General features: G+C 40.1%; 1 protein-coding gene across 2 annotated transcripts in view; it reads left to right on the top strand.

The window, feature by feature from the left end:
• The window catches only part of Arhgef6 (Rac/Cdc42 guanine nucleotide exchange factor 6), a 122,171-nt gene that overhangs the window by 89,486 nt on the left and 13,582 nt on the right, over positions 1–19,103 (top strand). For both annotated transcript variants that reach the window (XM_036174612.1, XM_036174613.1), the window contains 7 exons: positions 7,294–7,432; positions 10,365–10,424; positions 12,535–12,681; positions 15,737–15,823; positions 16,573–16,651; positions 17,599–17,744; positions 18,845–18,970. In XM_036174612.1, the coding sequence (XP_036030505.1) occupies positions 7,294–7,432; positions 10,365–10,424; positions 12,535–12,681; positions 15,737–15,823; positions 16,573–16,651; positions 17,599–17,744; positions 18,845–18,970 (784 nt within the window). The remainder of the gene's footprint in view (positions 1–7,293; positions 7,433–10,364; positions 10,425–12,534; positions 12,682–15,736; positions 15,824–16,572; positions 16,652–17,598; positions 17,745–18,844; positions 18,971–19,103) is intronic.

Genomic DNA, 19,103 nt, shown 5'->3' with positions numbered 1-19,103 from the left:
TTTCTTCAAAGAATAAGTTCCTTTAGGGAGAGCTTCCAAGCTCTTTATTCCTTGAAAAAAATCTGTGCATTATTGCTATGACCAATTGGAGGGGTGGTGGTCTCTGGTCTTTTCAACTTGTCATTTCTAGCATGGTACCCTGGTCCTTAAGTGATCTTGGGTAAGGGTGATGGGGCTCCAATATTTTCAGCCTTCTAATCTCTTTTTTTTATTTTATTTTTTAAATTTTGTATTATTAAGGGATTTTTCTATTCATTTTGCATACTAACCACAGATTCCCCTGTCCTCCCTCCTCCCAACCCCCAGCCTTCCCCCTCTAGCTCACCCCCCATTCCTACCTCCTCCAAGGCAGGGTATCCCATGAGGAGTCAGTAGAACATGGTACATTCAGTTGAGGCAGGTCCAAGCCCCTCACCTCTACACCAAGGCTGTACAAGGTGCCCCACCATAGGCAATGGGCTCCAAAAAGCCCACTCATGCACTAGGGATGGGGCCCCCACTTACACAGTTAAAGCTAAACAACTGTCTTGCCTATCCAGAGGGCCTAGTCCAGTACCATTGGGGCTCCTCAGCTATTGGTCCAAAGTTCATGGGTTTCCACTAGTTTCAGCCTTCTGATCTTAGGGTATAATCTCCACTTTAGGTGTGAGAGACAGAGGAAGGGAGTGTCCTACTTCTCAGCCTCACTTACTTGGAATTTAGTCCGTTTTGCTCAGAGCTGAAGAGGATGTGATATGCTGGTGGCATGCCCATTTTGGTAGATGTATCTCTTGACTGGGTGCTGAGGGATTTGGACATCTTTTGTTTGGTGGCATTTTCATGGAGTGTGGTGTCTTTGAGATTGAGTTGTGAAGAAAAGAGAGGAGTACAGCAGACTGGCTCAGAAGCCACTGACCCTCTCTTCCCTTCATAATTTTGCTACATCTTCATGAACAAATGTTTCTCTGTTACACGCCATTATAACAATTTCTAGAGACTCTGAATGGTTCTTGCATTAGTTTTGTGTGATTTACTGGAGAGTGAGGACAATGAACACCTCTTGCCACCATCATGAAAGTAGAACTTGATACCACTTTCTTGGCTTGCTGATGTATGTATGTATGTATGTATTTGTGTGTATCAAAAAGAAGGAGGAGGAGAAGGGAGAGCACCTGTACAACATGGAGTCCAGGCAAGGGTGTTGGATCACTCAGAGCTCAGTTACAGGCATTTTCTAGACACTCAGCTTGTTACCTGGATGCTGGGATCTGAATGATGGGACTCATGATTCCATAGTAAGCAATGTCAACCACTGAGCTATCTCTTCAGCCCCACCATTCACTTTTTAAGTCTATATGTGCCTTGCCTGATCTGATCTTAATTTTTTTTTTTTACCACTTTTATGTTGTCCCAATTAGAAGCTGCATTGCAGGATAGGACTTACTTAATTGTAAATGTCAGTTGCCTTTCTTGAGGATTAAATGAAACAGTGTACACAAAGTAAACAGCATATAGAATGAGGGACCTGATAATGTATAAGCTTTATACATTTTCTACCTTTTTAATGAAGGGAATCTTATAAGAGGCCTTTAATCATTATGATTTCAAATGTGGTACATGATTATTTTAAAGGTTCTCTGTGGTTTTAAGAACTGTAAGACCCTGTTGGTCTTGATTAATGGTGCTTTTGTGGGAACTTTATGATAGAAGACTCACTGGAGTCTTCAAAGAACTAAATTCTCATCTTCTGACTTATTTACATATCTAGGGTGAGATTCCATTAAAATGCTTGAGGTTTCCCTCAGTGGTGCTTTGAATATAATCTCTGCTAGTTTGTGTGCATCTGTCTAGCACTCATGACATATGAAATTCACAGAAAATGCAGATTAAAGCCTTGTTTTCATGAGGGCTTCTGCTGAACTATGGACATTAGTGGATTTCTCTTTGCCTTCTCAAGTTGTCATGCTCAGGTGAACTTCTCCCTTTGGGTCTGTAGGTGGCAATATCAAACCAGAAATGCTCACATGCAACTGTTGGCCTCAAGAATGCATTTAGCTTTCAAATTGGATGATTACATACAGATAGATGCCTGTTTTAAAATGTTGTGAAGTGTTGCCTGAATTTGAATATGTAATCAGACACCAGCTTTGCTCGGTCCCCATATTTACATATATTTGAATGGCTGCCTCTGTCTTCTGTGATCCACTGGGTGAGGTCTTCTGGGAGTTCCCCTCTCTCTCCCCTGCTGACTTGCTAAGATACCTTTCTGGCTTTTCTTGGGAATAACTGCTCCTTACAGAAATACCCACTTCTTCCCCATGCTTTAGTATAGCACCTGTCCATCCTTTCCACGAGGGAGAGGGTTAAAAGAAAGAGCCAAGCGAGGAGAAAGTACGCACTAACCCAGATCTTGAGCTTATTTCCACTGTCGTTATGTGACTACCACAGATACTCCGTATACTTTTCTCCTTGATAACTTTCCTCTCCCTCTGTTTACCAGGTTGCTAGCAATGTTGCCTTTGAGAAACCCCTGAAGAACTAGCCATTTGCTCTGTGGACAAGGAAGACAGGAAACAATTCTAAGACTCAGTCATGTTTTGTTTGTGTCTCTTAGGTGTTGGGACTACCTAGTCACACACAAAAAGTGGTGGGGACAAAAAAGCAGACAAATTGTGGTGTGTGTGCCTGTAATCCCAATATTTGGGAGGTAAAGGCAGGAGACTCGGGAACTGAAGGCTAGCATGGCCTATAGGAGACTATGTTTCCAAACGAACAGAAGCAGATAGTCCAGTACTGGGGACAAGAAAAGGGAGAAAGGAAATTAGGGATCATTCAACCCAGAGGAAGCAGTGCCCCTGTGATTTTTCTACTGGCTAAAAGTCAAAGCTTCCCATTCCTCATGCCAGGGTACCACAATTCCAAAGAAAGGCTGGTGGGGAGTAAATAGGATGGGGAGGAGGAATCTTTGAGCTTCCGCTAGGTTAGAGTTGTGTTCATTCGAGTTAAAAGTCTGCACAAGGATTCCATAGAAACAGTTTTTGACATTTCAATTGTGTGTGTGTACATGTGTACATGTGTGTGTGTTTGTGTATGTGTGTGTATTTACTATATAACAACCCAAGGGTAGAGGTCAGAAAACAACTTTCAAGAGTTAGCTCTTCTTTCCTTTGTGGGTTTTGGGGATTGATCTCAGATTAGTTGTAAGACTCTCACCCCAAGTACTTTTACCAACTGAGCTGCCTTGGTGGCCCTAAAAACATTGTATATGAATTAGTTAAGCTCTCTAGTGTTATTATGACATAGAATAATTCTCTCCAGCCTTCCAGCCCAACCCAGAATATAATAGAGCCCCATCTACCATATTTTCTATGAAATAAATATATATTGAATTTCAAACAGCATTTATAAACTCATTGAATGCTTCTGATAAATAATATTAGGATTCAAAAACAAGCCTTGAACTGGGTGTGGCAGTACACACTTGTCTTGTAATACTGTCTGAGGCAACAGGATCAGGAGTTCAAAGCTACCCTTGGCTATATAGCAAAGGTCAGCCCAAGATACATGAGAGCTGTCTTAAATAGTCAAAAAGGGAGGGGGGCTTGAGTGACAGCTCAGCACTTAAGAGCACTGACAATTCTTGCCGAGGACCTGGGTTCAATTCCTAACACCCACATGTTGGTCCACAACCATTTGTAACTTCAGTACCATGGGATCCTGCTCCATCTTCTGACCTCTGAATGCACCAAGCATTCATATGGTACCCAAACATACGTGCAAGCAAAACACCTATACACATAAAATAATTTTTTTTTTTTTTGCCGGGCAGTGGTGGTGCACACCTGTAATCCCAGCACTTGGGAGGCAGAGGCAGGTGGATCTCTGTGAGTTCAAGGCCAGCCTGGTCTACAAAGCGAGTTCTAGGACAGGCTCCAAAGCTACAGAGAAACCCTGTCTCAAAAAACAAAAAACAAAAAAAACAAAAAAAACAAAAAAAAGATTTTTTAAAAAGCAAACAAGTCTTAAGACACTGCTATTTAAAAGTAAAAACCATTTCAAGCCAGATTCATCTTCAGTATAATGATTATACATTTGTGAATGTTATTTACATATAATATTAATTTACATATTAAACTTATTTCGCTAAGTAAAGCGTATCTTTTAGAATCAATTCATCATGACAGGTGGTGTTTCTATAAAAACAATTTGGCTCATTTCATTAACAACATTTTCTTTTCTCTCCAATAATCTGTTTTAATCCAAGGCAGGTGTGTCATGTTATTTTGAAAAAAAGTTAAATTGCTTTATAGTATTTCCCAAGCCTAGGAATTAGACTACTTCATGGAAAATAATAGTGCAGTGTCCATATGCACGCCTGTGCTATTAATTGCTGCAACTCTCACAGCAATTAGAGCAGAATATGGAAGATTGGCAGTCATTTAGTCACAGAAAGAAAACACAAAGCTTATTTACCAAACTGAAAAGAAATTAGGAAAGCTATTTTCTTCAGATTGCATGTCTGCTCAAATGCACTTTCTTAATTATATTTTATAAGTGATGACTTTTTATGTCTCTTTAATCTTTTGGTTGGAAATTAAACATCAGTTGATTATCCATTAAGCTGCAAATCATTGGTACTAGGAAAATTTAAAGATAAGATTCTAGCCAGCCATGTGTCTTGAAAAGGTAGTAATAATGCATCTGCTGGCTAAAGTTTACAAAATCCCTTTCTGTAGAGAGGCAGGGTAAAGTTTACAAAATCCCTTTCTGTAGAGAGGCAGGGTAATGATGTGGATAGACCCAAGGTTTTGCTTCAGACCTCCATATTAAGTCTGCCATAACCACTTACCAGCTGGTAACATTTCTAGGCCTCAACTGTAAAATGGGACAAACACCTATACTGAAATGCTTAACATAAAATGGTAGCTTTACAAATCCTGTTAGTTTTGTTTAATCTGAGCAGTTTTATTAGGAAATAGGTTTTACCTGTTTCTTTTAAATATTTATTTTACTTTTAATCATGTGTATATATTGGTGAAATTATTAAGGCCACTCCACGTAGTTAAAAGGGAGGTTTATTTTGTGGGGTAACTTAAAAATGAAGGGATAGGTAGGTTGTAGGGTCTGGCAAAGGTATGGCGCAGTCCGGGCGGTGTTCTCTGGAGAACTCCAGCATCCAGGGTCCCAGAACCAAGAGAGACCTCTCCTCTCGATCCTGGGTCTTCAGCTTCCTCCCTCAGCCCCGCCTTGTAAGCGTGACCATTACCAAAGCCTCAATGGGGGTTGGAACTTCCAGGCCAAGGCTGGGATGGCTACCCACTACATGTATATGTGTGTTTCTATGTGTGGGAATGTGCACATGTAAGTGAAGATACACATAAGATCCAGAAGAGAGTGTCAGATCCCCTGGAGCTGAAATTATAGGCAGTCAAGTCTGATGTAGTCTGATGTAGGTGCTGGGACAGAACTCTGGTCCTCTACAGAGCAGTGGTGTATACCTTTAACCACCAAGTCTTTCTCCAGTTCCTGCTTTTATGTTTTATGGATGAGTTACTCAAGACTCAAGCTGTGTCTAGCACTTTCCCTTGGCTGCTTGTAGAAAATGGCTGTGAAATGGACATAATGGATAACACTGATGATTTGATGTCAGTGTTCAGTTGTGATCTAGCCGCCCCTGAGGCGGCTACTGTCAGACCATTCGCCCTGACACACAGATGACACTGCATGGCCAGAGCTGCTGTTGTGGTTGCTGAAACTGCATCCTTGACTGAGCCCAGGAACCGGAGGAGGAGAGAGAATTCATTTTTAATAGGGATCACCTGCAAGTTACTCCATTTCCAACCCCACTTGTACTCGATTGCTGATAGTTTCTTTGGACATATTTCACAAGCTGTGGTAACACTGCAGTTGGGGACCACTACACAAACTATGTTCAAGAAAACAAATTTGGCTGCCTTTTAGTAGAGAATCCTTGTTTGGGATGACAAGGAAGGTTGGTGAGGCCAGCGGGAGTCTCAAAAGTTAGGACTGCCTTGTTGGTACCTGGACATTCTTGAGCAGGAAGGCTGTGGTGCCAAAGTACTGGTTTGCAGAATGGTGAGTCAGGAGAGAAAGGGAGCCAGGGGAAACACTCGGACCATGGAAGTGTGCTAGACTGGGTATGGGATATGATGGAGCCTTGGGCTTAGGTGATAACTGTGGGAGTAAACAAGAATAAAACCCCAAGGAGATCTGGAACTGGCCGAATATGTACAGATGACCAAGGGGGTTAAGTGATCACTGGAGAAAGCAAAAGTTTCAGAATCAATTCTCAGGAAGTAGGTCCCTTTCTCTAATCTTCCTTTCCATTTCTTTCCTCCCACCCTCTCCACCTCTTCCTTCCTTCCATCTCTTTCTTTTCATCCCTCTCTCTCCCTCTCTTTCTTCTTTTTCTTTCTCATTTCTTCCTCCCATCTTCCCTGTCCCTTTTCTTCCTTTTATTTCATTTTTTTATACAGCATCTCATTGTTTATCCCACTCTGTCCTAGAAGTCACTATGTAATCCAGACAGACTTCAATTCATGGAGAGTCTCCTGTGTCCTGAGTGCTAGGACTCTAAGTGCTACCACATCTAGTTCTCTATATTTTTAAGTGTATATTGAATGTCCTTGCAGTCACAGCCCTCATTGATAATCTGGAAAGGTACTGAAAGACAGAGAAAGCACTATCTGAGATACACATGTTTTTAGGGCTAAGCTCATGAAACATAATTTGATTTCCATCAATATGCTGCTTATGGGAGTGTTCAGGTGGCCTGCAGAACTATATTAAAGTCCTAGGCAAAATAACTCCTGTTAGTCACATCAACACCCTGCTGCCTGAATATAGCTTTAGGTTCAGTGGAGTGAGAGGGAGGGTTACTGAATGGTTAAATCCTGGCATCAAACCAGCAAATAAGTAGAATGTTTGAAGTGACCAAGAAAACATACTCTTTTAACTTAAGATTGAGGTCACTGACAGCCTCTTCACCCTATCACCTGGGTACAAGCCTCCTTATAAGTGGGGAATTTTTGTTTTGTTCATTGCTGTAGCACTATCCCCAGACAGAGCCTGCTCCCCAGTAGATGCTCAATCAGTAAGTGTTGAGTGAGTAAATAGCACCAGGGATCCCAAGTGTGGGCTGCCACCATCTCCTCTGTGCTGGCCACAGAACTAATGGTGCTGGAGAGATGAATAATGGCTGGTTTCATTGTGTAAAATACACTAACACATTAAGTCGATATTTGACATCAGATATTCAGCAGTATTGAAAATATATCCATTTTTTAACTCTAGTGATGATCTAGAACGATTCATGGAAAACCAAGGTGCATCCAGCCCCGGTATCCTCATTTTAACAACAAGCCTCAGCAAACCATTCATGCGACTGGAAAAGTATGTTACTCTTTTGCAAGAGCTGGAGCGACATATGGAGGTAAGGGAAGAAAAGCTTCAGCAAGGTCCTTTGCCTGCTGGTGTCCTCTGTGCTGCACAAAGCAGATGGTATGCCTCAAAACTAGCTTTGCTAAGAATCCGGAAAGTAGCTTGGTTTCAAATTCTACTTGATCTGATCTTCCCTCTTCCCCAGAGCTCTCCTAGCATTCCTCTTTATGTAGTGAAAGAAGATGCCCATTCTTTCCTGCTCAACAGTTATCATGCTTCCTCCTATTCCCTCTCTCTTCTGGGCCTCAGCTCTGTTGCTTCTCTCAAGACAATGCACATTCATTGACTTAGCTTTTCTTTTGCCATCTTGTCTATAGAGTGGTGGTTCTTCACCTTCCTAAGGCTGCAGCCCTTTCATACAGCTCCTCATGTTGTGCTGACCCCCAACCATAACATTATTTCTTTGCTAAATCATAACTGTAATTTTGCCATGGTTACAAATTGCAATGTAAATATCTGATATTCTGGATAGCTGGTATGTGATTCTAAGGGAGTCTTAACCCACAGGTTGAAAACCGCTGCTGTAGATGATGGTTGAGTGGCAATCAGACCTACAAATCTCTGTTGTTCTGGTGTTTTAATTGACATTACCCTGATAGAAAAAGCAAACCAACATCAGGAAACTTGGAGACCAACCAAAAAGGAAAAGAAATATAAAATATATGTTTGTTGCAGATCGGAACACTGTAGAAATTTGATTTTCTGACTCTGGCATTCCCTAAAGATTATAAATGGGTCCAATACTGCTGTATCACTGTGCATTCGCGTATCTACATCAAAGTCCACTCACATTTTTTGTTTATAAACTGAAATTTTATGTGTAATGATTGTAGTGCAGCTCCAGTCTTTTCTAAATACTAGGAATTGCAATGAGGTCTGATCATTAAACATGAAGCACCCAGGTCCCCTTGTGATTTTCAAAAGCAGTCACATTGCCTTGAACTGTTCTTTCATGATCTTGCATGGGGTGTGGAGGCGTGGGTGGGAAAGACTGTGTTTACCCTAGTTGCTCTTCCTGTGTCTGGGGAAAGGTTTTGAGGTTTGAAAGGGGTTGGTTATCTTTAAAGCAAAAGGTTCCATGCTGCTGCTGTGCTTGTCAGCGTTTGTAAGGACCGAAAGCACCCTCTCTGAGTGCAAAGCACATTCTCAGGCTATTTGGAGGCTATGGGGAGCTGCCAGAATGAAATTTCACTTGGGGCTCTGGAAGGTGTTGACCTCTGGATGCCTTTCCATATGCTAAGCCAGTTCACCAGATTGTTTCTTCCTTATCACAAAAAAAAAAAAAACAAAAAACAAAAAAAAAAAAAACAGAAGCTCTTACTTCTCCGTGCTGCAGCACACTGCTGCAGTTGGAACACAGTTAAGGTGGCAAGAAACTCCCAGGCCTAGGTGCTGCTCCTGCTGCCTCTCTCACCCATTTCTAGCCCAGCCTCCATTTGGTCACATTTGCTTAGACTCCCTTCTGATTGTCGCCATCAGAAGATACACTCAAGGCCAGCACCATCCAGATATCTAATCACCTGTTAGGATAAGTTTTACTACGAAAGAATACACCCTGACTTTCCGTGAACAATCCTGCCTGTGGCATGAGTCAGACCTCTAGTTGTTCTACCCAAGACTGGATGAACAGAATTGACCTTCTCATTTCTCCAGCTGAATTACCCCTAGGCAAGGTATGACTGACAGGTCCATGTTCCTCAACCTTAGGTGCACTACAGAATCAGTGATGTCCCTCCAAGTAATTATTTAATGACTAATTTTATTATTAAATATTATTTTAAAAAGCAATTTAAATGTAAATATGTTCATTATATTCTTTCCTTCCCCCAAGTTCTTTCCCCCTCCCTACCCATCCAACTTGAAGTTCTTTCTCAAAAAAGAAACCCCAGACCTAGAAAACAAAATACAGCAACACCCAAAAAGAACAAAACGAACTCATCAAACTGTAACCAAATAAAAGCACCTCAATAATGATACCTATTATGTTACTAAATATATGATGTGTTGTTATAAACTATCTTAAAAATCTACGGTGTTTGGCTAAATACTGCTGTTTACAATGTCTTTGTATACATGTGTATGCATTAAAACACCGTATTGTCTACCATAAATATGTATAATTTTGCTTGTCAATTAAAATGAAGAGATAATAGTAAACTCAAATGTTATGTGCAAAATAGTCGGTTGTGTAATATGGTAAATTAAGAATTGAAAAAATATACCAGAATTTAGGATCTCAGTACTTCCAGTAATTAAGTGATGAAGAAACTTTCTGGGGCTGGAGAAATAGCTCAGCAGTTAAGAGTGAATACTCCTTTTGCAGAGGACCCTAGTTCAGATCCCAGCATCCACATCAGCTACCTCACAACTGCCTGTAGCTCCAGTCAGCTCCGGAGGAATTCAAAGCCTCTGGCCTCCTCAAACACCAGCATACTCATGTGTGCATACTCTCTCACACACGCTATCTCATATAGGCACATAACTAAAAATAAAATAATCTCAAAATATAAGAATAAATAAAATTTCTTTTGGTTCATAGTTCCATGAATTTTAACCCAGGTGTGAATTCATGTTAATTACCATCATAGTGAAGATATAAGACAACTCCATCACACACACACACACACACACACACACACACACACACACTTCTACCTTGTTATCCTTTTGTGGCCATACGTTCATCCCACCTCATCCATGGCAGCATCCATTCTCCTCTCATACTGTTTTTATTATTTGTTTTTAATTATTTTAATTTTTGAGATTATAATATAATCACATCATTTTTGTCCTTTCCTCTTGCCTCCAAACCCTCCCATATACCTCTTCTAGCTCTCTTTCACTCATGGCCTCTTTTTTCATTAATGTTGTTACATATGGATATGTATATGCTGATATTGTTTTTAAATGTATTCCTTTGATAGGACACTCATCCGGATCATCAGGACATTCTGAAAGCAATCATAGCATTCAAAACCCTCATGGTAGGTGACACTCTCAGATTGTCATACTCCATTTTATATACTTTGTTGCTGAAAGAATGATTTGTGTGTAACATTTCTTTCCTTAAGCAAAGGTCCTTGGGATGGAAACAATAAGCTCCGTGATTGTTACATTTGCTTTTGTTCTCTGCAAATCATGCTTACCTACGAAAGGTTGCCAGACTGAGGGTATAAAGCAATCACATTTGAAAGTCTTGGCCACATTAAGCATTGATGTGTAGGTGGGGGGTTTCCTTTTTTTTTTCTTTGTCTTTACCCCCATTGCTCACCCTATGTCTGTATAACTTGTCATTCACTGATTGGCATCAAGACTGGATTTCACTATTTATGCCAAAATATGTGAATTTGTTCTTTGCATATGAAAAAGTAATCCTTCATAAAAGGAAAAACACAGTGTACTAAAATGAAATTGCTTACTATAGATAGCTAGCAGAGGTAGTTTAATCTTATATCTTTGAGCATCAACATTAGCCTGTCTCCTTGAACCCACTGATGAAAAACCTTTTGATGCCATTTCAGAAGGGGAAAAAAACCCTTTATTTTGAGTAATGAGTTAAATTTAGATATATTTGACATTTCTAAAGCATTTTGTGGGATTTGGACCAATGTTTAACTTTTGATCCTTGCTAGAAGGTTACTGGATAGCATTCACCATCACTTCACTTTTATTGCTTTTGAAAGATAAGTAACTGATGTGTCAGTGCTTAAAGGGAAAGATCAGGCAGGGCATTATGATAAATTTGTACCCGTCGTCAGGCAAAAGTAGTAAAAATACCCGCAGTTTTGCATGGCTCCACTTCATAGAACAGCTCACTCAAACCCATGGATGGCATTGGCATTTGTTGTAATTTGCATCTCTTTTATTCATTCTTATGTGAACGAACATAAAAGGCCTTTGAAGAAACAGATTAGCAAACAGCACAACAAATTTAAGAGTCTGTCAGGCATGGTAGGGGATGTTTGTATACCACCACTTGGGAGACAGAGACAGAGGGCCCAGTTCCAAGTCAGAGCCTCAGTTACCTACTGAGTTTGAGGCCAGCTTGGGCTGCACAAGACTGTCTGAACAAACAAAAACTAAAATACCCCCCCCCACACACACAAACAAAAAGCAGACGTGACTCTTTTTTGTCATGTTATAAAACTTGCTTTGATGGTGGTAATATATTTACTACAAATACATGAGCTTTAAAAATATGTATAATGTGCTTATTTCTAAAAGTCTTAGTTAAATGATGCAACAGATTTTTATAGAAAAAAAAATTGCTCCCAAAAAATACCATACATTCATGAGGACAAAGCAGCATAAGGAAACATTTGCTCAGACTTGTATTCATTTTGTTACATTACTCTAAGATAACTTTCCTCTTCTAAAACAGTTTTTATATCTCTCTATTTCATACCCCACATAGTATTGGCAGACTGTTTCTTGATTTGAATTTCCAATTTAATCATCATGAAATGCACTTATGTCTGTTTTTCCCGAATCCCTTCAGGACTAAGAATAAGCTAAGTATTTCACAAGGCACTGTGCTGCTCCCTAAACAAAGTGAGGACAGTGCATGTGTTCATGATAAACTCAAATTTGCTGTGGCATAAAAACATAGATTCATTTGCCATTCTCTGTTTTCAAAACTTCATGAGTAATTTTTGATCATTTTTCTTGTCATCAAGTAGGTACCTTGTTGGAGAGTGAGAATACAATTATTTTGTAATTACAGCCCTATTTACCCATGGTAGCGAAGGTCTGTTTGCTGTTGTGACTCTTCTTGATGGGATTCTGCTTCTGGTATCTCCAAACTCTTCATGGGGAGGGAGCAATAAGCCCCTTTTGCCACTTTATCTTGAGTCCTTGGCAAAATGGAAGCTTTCACTTCTTCTTGTAACGTTGAGAGGCTCAAAGCTAGGTAGTGTATTTGTTTGTCTGGCAGGAGCATGGATGGCCATAGAATTCAGGGTAAGTGATAAAGAGATCCAGTGAGAAGCGAGGAGTCAAAAGCTGTACCTTATTTTGAACTTGCTTTGGGGCTGAGAACTTTCCTTGTCTGTCTCTTGAATCCCTATTTCATCATGTTCTGTTTTGCATCTGTAGGGGCAGTGCCAAGATCTGAGAAAGAGAAAACAACTGGAATTGCAGATCCTTTCAGAACCTATTCAGGCATGGGAAGGAGATGATATTAAGACCCTGGGAAATGTCATCTTTATGTCACAAGTAATGGTGCAGTACGGAACCTGTGAGGTAAGTCCTCAGCATGGCTTCTTTAGACTTTCATATTTCCCTTCCTTTATTTGTCCTTCTGTGAAGGTCAGCTGGGGTAGAGGCAGAGGGAATTGAAAATAAAGGGTAAATTTGAGATACATTTATACAGTAATATCAACAGAAAGGGGTGGCTTATGGGATACAGAAAATGGCAGTTATAATTTAGACCTGCTGACTTTCAAAAGATCCTAGGTATCTGCATGGAGATGTCCTGCAAGCAGCTGTTAATGTACTATGGAAATGTAGGTGAGAGGTCAGCCTTAAAGACAGAGATTTAGATGTCTCTGAAAAAAATGTACCTTTCTAAGAAGTACATATTCAAAGAGAAGCACAGAGGTTGAAGATGGATTATTTCTTTTAGGAAGAGGCCAGGGTAGGAGAGAAAGGTTGATCATGTCACCTAATATGATTTATTGAGTGTTAGCGTTGTCTGCCCTCTCAATAAACACCTTCCTATACTGTCTGATGTGCTTGTGGCAGAGATTCATTACTTTGAGTTAATAAGCAATCTTATTGAAAATGCAGATACCCTGGGGAAGGTTAATGCAGTGAGGGTAACTATTAGTCATTCATATCTTTGGGATAAAATCCTTGGGTGAAAGGAGGAAGAACCATCGTGGGACTCAACGGGGCACACGAATAGGAGAATAGAATAGAATTGAGGATTGTGGTGTCATTGAAATTCCTGGAGGAGTACTTGAAAGTGACCAGCAAGCTGAGTGCTATGGAAGGTTCAGAGGTCAAGGAGTGTGAGGACAAAAAAGAAGCCATTGGATTTTGCTAGAAGGCAGTTATTGATGACTTTGAGAAAGCAGTGGGGGAGTGCAGTTAGGGAGGAATCGATGGAGAGAAAATGAAGGCAGCGTGTAATTTGGCAATAAAATGTCAAGAAATGAGATATTATGAATGAGGAGCCACACGGGCTGAGAAAGGTCCTTAAGATAGTGATGAGCAGAAGAGGCTGATAAAGAAGGGCGATGTCTGTGGAAGGAAAACTAGGCAGGAGAAAGATCGGAGAGGATAATGGTTGTTCTAACAGTTAGTTCTGAAGGTTTACTCTATTCAAGTGGGAAGAAGAGTGAGGAAATAGCCATGAGGATTATTGTGTCAAATGATTTTGTTTTTTTTTTTTTTTTTTTTTTTTGGTTTTTCAAGACAGGATTTCTCTGTGTAGCAGTGCTGGCTGTCCTGGAACTCACTCTATAGACCAGGTTGGCCTCGAACTCAGATCCACTTGCCTCTGCCTCAAGATGGACTTTTTGTATCTACTAATTGTGACTCTGTTAAGCGGATCAGAGCAGCCCTCACATATCAAGTTTACTTTAGTGCAATCAAAAAATGCAGTTGACAAAAATGCACCATAATAATCTTAAAAGAGCTAAAAGAGAGAATTTCTTTTCATTTATAAGCAGTTTATATATTTATATTTGTGCACGCACATCTGTGTGCCAAAGCACACCTGTGGAGGTCAGAAGACACCTGGTAGGGGTTGGTTCTCTCCTTCTACCACATGGGTCCTGGAGATCAAACTCAGGTCTTCAAATCATCTATCAGACTTGCTATCAGACAAGTATTATTCAGTGAGCCATCTCAGTGGCTCTATAAAGAATTTTTAGTTTGTCATGAAGAAATGATAAAACTTTCAGATAGTAGATATGCTAATAACTTGGATTTGGTCATTATATAATGTATACATGAATTAAAATGTCACATTGCTTCTTATCAATATGTACAAATATGTTATGTGCCAATCCAAAAAAAAAACCGTCCATGAAATTGGGCTGAAGGTGAATAGAACAGTGGATTTAGTATGCACAAGGTCCTGTGTTGTGTTTCCAATATCATACACAGAGACCAAATAACCTACACCAATTTTGAAATGTATTTATGTCTTTTTCTTACATGCCATACAGTAACTACCTCTCTCTGTGTAGATGTGGGGGTGTGGACTTGTCCATATATGTGCATTTGGGGGGAGGCCAGAGGTGACAATAAATGTCTTTCTCTATTACTTTCCAATGTTGTTTCATATTGAACCTGGAGCTTATAGACTTTTGTCTAGACTGGATCACCAATAAGCCCCTGAGATCCACTTGGTTATGATCCTGCAGCATTCAGTATTTTAGATGCTTGCTGCTATGCTCTGCAAATGTCCCATTGCTGGGAATCCTAACCCAGGCCCTCATGCTTGAGCAGCAGGTACTTTTAGCCACTGAGCCCATAATTCTCCTAGTATTAATGGTTAGAAATAATTTAATGACAGGGAATATTAACAGATCATAAATTATTTTTATCGATTAAAAATTTTCATTTATTTTTCATCCTGATCGCAGTTTCCCCTCCCTCCATTCCTCCCAGTCCCTCTCCCCAGTCCTTTACCCTCCCTCCACTCCTCCTCTGTTCAGAAAGGGGTAGACCTCCCATGGGCATCAACAAAGCATGGCACATCACTCTGAGGCAGGGCCTAGCTCCTCCCGCTTCATCAAGGCTAGGCAAGACAACCCAGCATGGAGAATAGGTTCCCAAAAGCCAGCTCAAGTGCCAGGGACAGGTCCTGATCCCACTGCTAGCAGCCTGCAAACAGACCAAGCTACACAACAGTTCCCCACATGCAGAGGGCCTAGGTTGGTCCCCTGCAGGCTCACTAGCTGTCAGTCCAGAGTCCATGAGCTCCCATAAGCTCAGGTCAGCTGTAGCAGACCATAAATTTCTGAGCTGCTAAAAGCTGCTTCATTTTGCTACTATTCAAAATAAAGTTATATTTTAGTTTGGGGAACTTTGAGAGACTTATTTTGTGTCTGGAACTAGCATGTCACACTGGTCCAGAATCTGTGTGGGTTCTTATTTTCACACACTCGGGGGAATAATGTACATATTTGTCGGCACTTTTGAGTTGGCTATCATTTTACAACTCACTGCCAATGCTAGATCGATGATTATGTAAGGCTTGTGTTTTGCAGCAGTGCTTTCAGAAGGTCTTAACAAAAGCAGTTCAATTTCTGTTCTCCCTTTCATGATTTTTATTCTACTTCAGGAAAAAGAAGAACGATATTTCATGCTGTTTTCAAATGTCTTGATAATGTTGTCTGCAAGTCCTCGGATGAGTGGCTTTATCTATCAGGTGAGTAGCTCCATATAACACAAATTAGCAAAGGTCAGATGAAAATAAGCTTCTGCTCAGATAGATGCACGATGGCATTGTAAGCCCAAGTCAGCAAAGGCATAATGTTCTAACCCTTCACTATAATGAAACTGCTTGTAAGAACAGATGTTCTTGAGATCAAAGACCTTTGTAGTCATATAATCCTGTCCTGGCTATCTGCTGTTCTGCTTATGAGCTAGGTTTCCAGTTGTATAAATAGAGATCTAAAGCTGTAATTGGATAAATTAGTAATAACAGTTTACAGACCCATATTGTTACTGCTGAAAACCGCAAAGCTGAGACTTGATCCTGGGATTGTCATATTATAGCCATGTTATACTATTTGGGTTAGAAAGATGCCAGCCCTTAAATGCCATATACAGTGAAACCTCCCTCAGGCTGTTCTCCAAATGTAGAATATTATGCTGTGATTCTCTGTTATATGTGGTCCTGGCCATTACTCCTTTTTATAAAATGTGAGCCTTTACTTTTCAATTCATATGAAAATACATCAGAAACTCAACTGTTTTGTAAATAATGAGCTTAGGGTTTGATGTGTATTAGCCAAATACACATTTCTCCCTTGTTTTCTTGTCTAATTAAAATCTAGATGAGGGAAGCATATATTTTCAGACTAGTTAAATATGTGACTTCTGTGAGGATCAAAAGTATGGGAGAAATATGTGCAGTCATAGAATTAATAAGAATATTCTTTTTTTTTCTGCTAGGGAAAAATACCACTAGCAGGGATGGTGGTGGCTAGATTAGATGAAATTGAAGGGAATGAGTACGCATTTGAAATCACAGGTAGGTAATTTTCTCCTTTCCATGGAGCTACTTCAAATCCTTTTTGGAATAAAGTGGAGTTTAAATAAGTAAATGCTCCTGTTTAGAACATAAGCAGGTTTTACAGGGATATGGAACAGCCCATTCCATTGCCCAGGACAACTAAAGTAGACTGTTAAACCAGTGAAGCTTGCTTGTCAGTTAATAGCCTCGGCTTTGCCATTACTTTCCATCTTCTCGTGTGAGAGCCAGAGATTAAAAAAATGGACTGACCTTCTCTGTCATGTGGCCCATGGTGGCCAAGAAGCCAAAGGTGTGGACTTTTGTCACCAATCTTATCAGCCTATAAACTAGCAAGGCATGGTTTTGTTCTAAGAAGCCAGAAAGCTTTCTATACAAATTGATCCCAATCTTCATAATTCTCCCTGACATTTTAGGCTGTTGTCCCCTTTGCCGGGCCTCTCTGATTTACTTGTAATGGCTGTACTGCTACATGGATGACACAGTGGTGAAGACACTGTTAATGTCCCTAGACCTTATCAAACCCTGTACTCACCAATAAGGAGCCCAAGATTTGGTATTTGCCTAAAGATTTTTCAACAACATGTTTTAATTACATGTTGTTCCACTTTGGACACTGGGCAAACCGATATTCTTACAATATTCTTAGATTGTGCTATGGACTAGATGGCCAGTTAGTTCATTTAAGGTTTTAGATTGCAAGTGTGTTTTTTGTGAGGTTTTACTCTATGTCTAAGATTCTGCAAAGTGGTACAAATCAAGGGCATTATTAGAAACAAAAATGAATAATCATTTTATCACAACTTCTCTGTTCCTAATGTTAAAGTTTGAAAGGGTTATTTCATGGAGAGGAAGATGCCTAAAAATAGATGCCCAACTGAAGAGTGTTTGTGAGTAAGACAGATCCTTGCATTTTCTTCCTAAATGTTCCTAATTGGGTGATACAGGTAATGTGGTAGAGAGAACTGTGGTCTATTGCAACAATAGCCAGGACTTCCAGGAATGGCTGGAGCAGCTGAACAGACTGACCAGAGGACCAGCCTCTTGCAGTTCATTATCTAAGACCTCATCATCATCATGTAGTGCTCATTCTGTAAGTACTCCATTGACATTACTAAAGTATTGGCATTACTGAAGTATTGGCATTACTGAAGTATTGGGATGGTTGAAGTTTTTGTCAGACTTTGCCTGCTAAAGACTTCTAAAAATCAGCAGCAAGCATGCCCTTTGACTTTGGGTGGTCTCTGTAAATTTTGAAGTACAGTTCAACCTCACTAATTCTGATTTCTCATCATTGTGAGGCCCATTGAAATTAGTAAGACATTTCAGTTAAATATGTGTGATTTTGGTCAGCAGTCTTAATGTACTCCTGTTAACTGCTAATCAAGTGTTTCCCACCAGTGGACCTTCTAAGAGATTTTAATAATAAACAAGACTTATTGTTTCATAACTGTTAGCCTCACCTTAATCATATGCTAAGTCAAAGCAAGTAGTTCACTTCTCTGAATGCTTAAACATCTTCATGTAATCTCATTCATGCTTTCACATCTGCTCAGTTAACATGCATGAAAGGTAAACATTTAGCATTCTCATCTGAGTTCTCAGAAATCTAGAATTTGTGGAGTTGGAATTAATGAGATTTTACTGTACTTGCTGGGTGAAATGGAAGCTTTCCTCTGTTGTCTGTTAACGCTCAAACCTGCAATGCCAGTAGCCCTATTTTGAGTGCTGTGTGTTGTGGTGGTGGAACACAGGCTTTGGCATCAAATCTGGGTTTAAATCTTGTCTTTGCCAGTTTCTACCCAGTCACTTCACTTCTCTGAGTCTGTTGTTGTTTACTCTGATGAAGGAGCCCACTGAAGAATCTAATTGAGTACCAAACACATCACTGAAACTCCAATGGTTTCTGCTGTTCCACTTTCCTTCCTTACAGAGGAAACATTTCTGCCTTAAATGGAATTGCAAAAAGGAGGACAGGATCATGGGACACTGAGTCCATTATGTGCTTTTACCTAGAGACCCCATAACCTTGTTTAGAAACTGTTGGTATTCCCACTGGACACTCACTATTCCATCTTCCCCCTTTCATGTCGGGCTTTGCTGATCCAATGAAGCTATAGTCATTCTTCACTGTGTGGTACCAGGTCGGGTTCAGATGGCAGATTGCCAGCATCTCATGAGACATTTTCCCAGTCTTTTAGCTCTACTGGACAGCCCCGAGGACCCTTGGAGCCTCCTCAAATTATAAAACCGTGGAGTTTAAGTTGCCTACGACCTGCACCTCCACTTAGACCATCAGCAGCACTAGGTTATAAAGAGGTAATTTTGCTACATATGGTATAAAATGCTTCTGACAGCTAATTTTGGAGCTTATTGCAAATAGTTCAGTGAGAATATGCTAGAATTTGTGATAGGATATATATATATGTATATCCATCCTGAATTGCTAGAT

This window comes from Onychomys torridus, chromosome X (assembly GCF_903995425.1).
Source record: "Onychomys torridus chromosome X, mOncTor1.1, whole genome shotgun sequence".
Classification (NCBI taxonomy): Eukaryota; Metazoa; Chordata; class Mammalia; order Rodentia; family Cricetidae; genus Onychomys; species Onychomys torridus.
The sequence above is the reverse complement of the archived record's forward strand: the minus strand, read 5'-3'. Positions and strand labels throughout refer to the sequence as shown.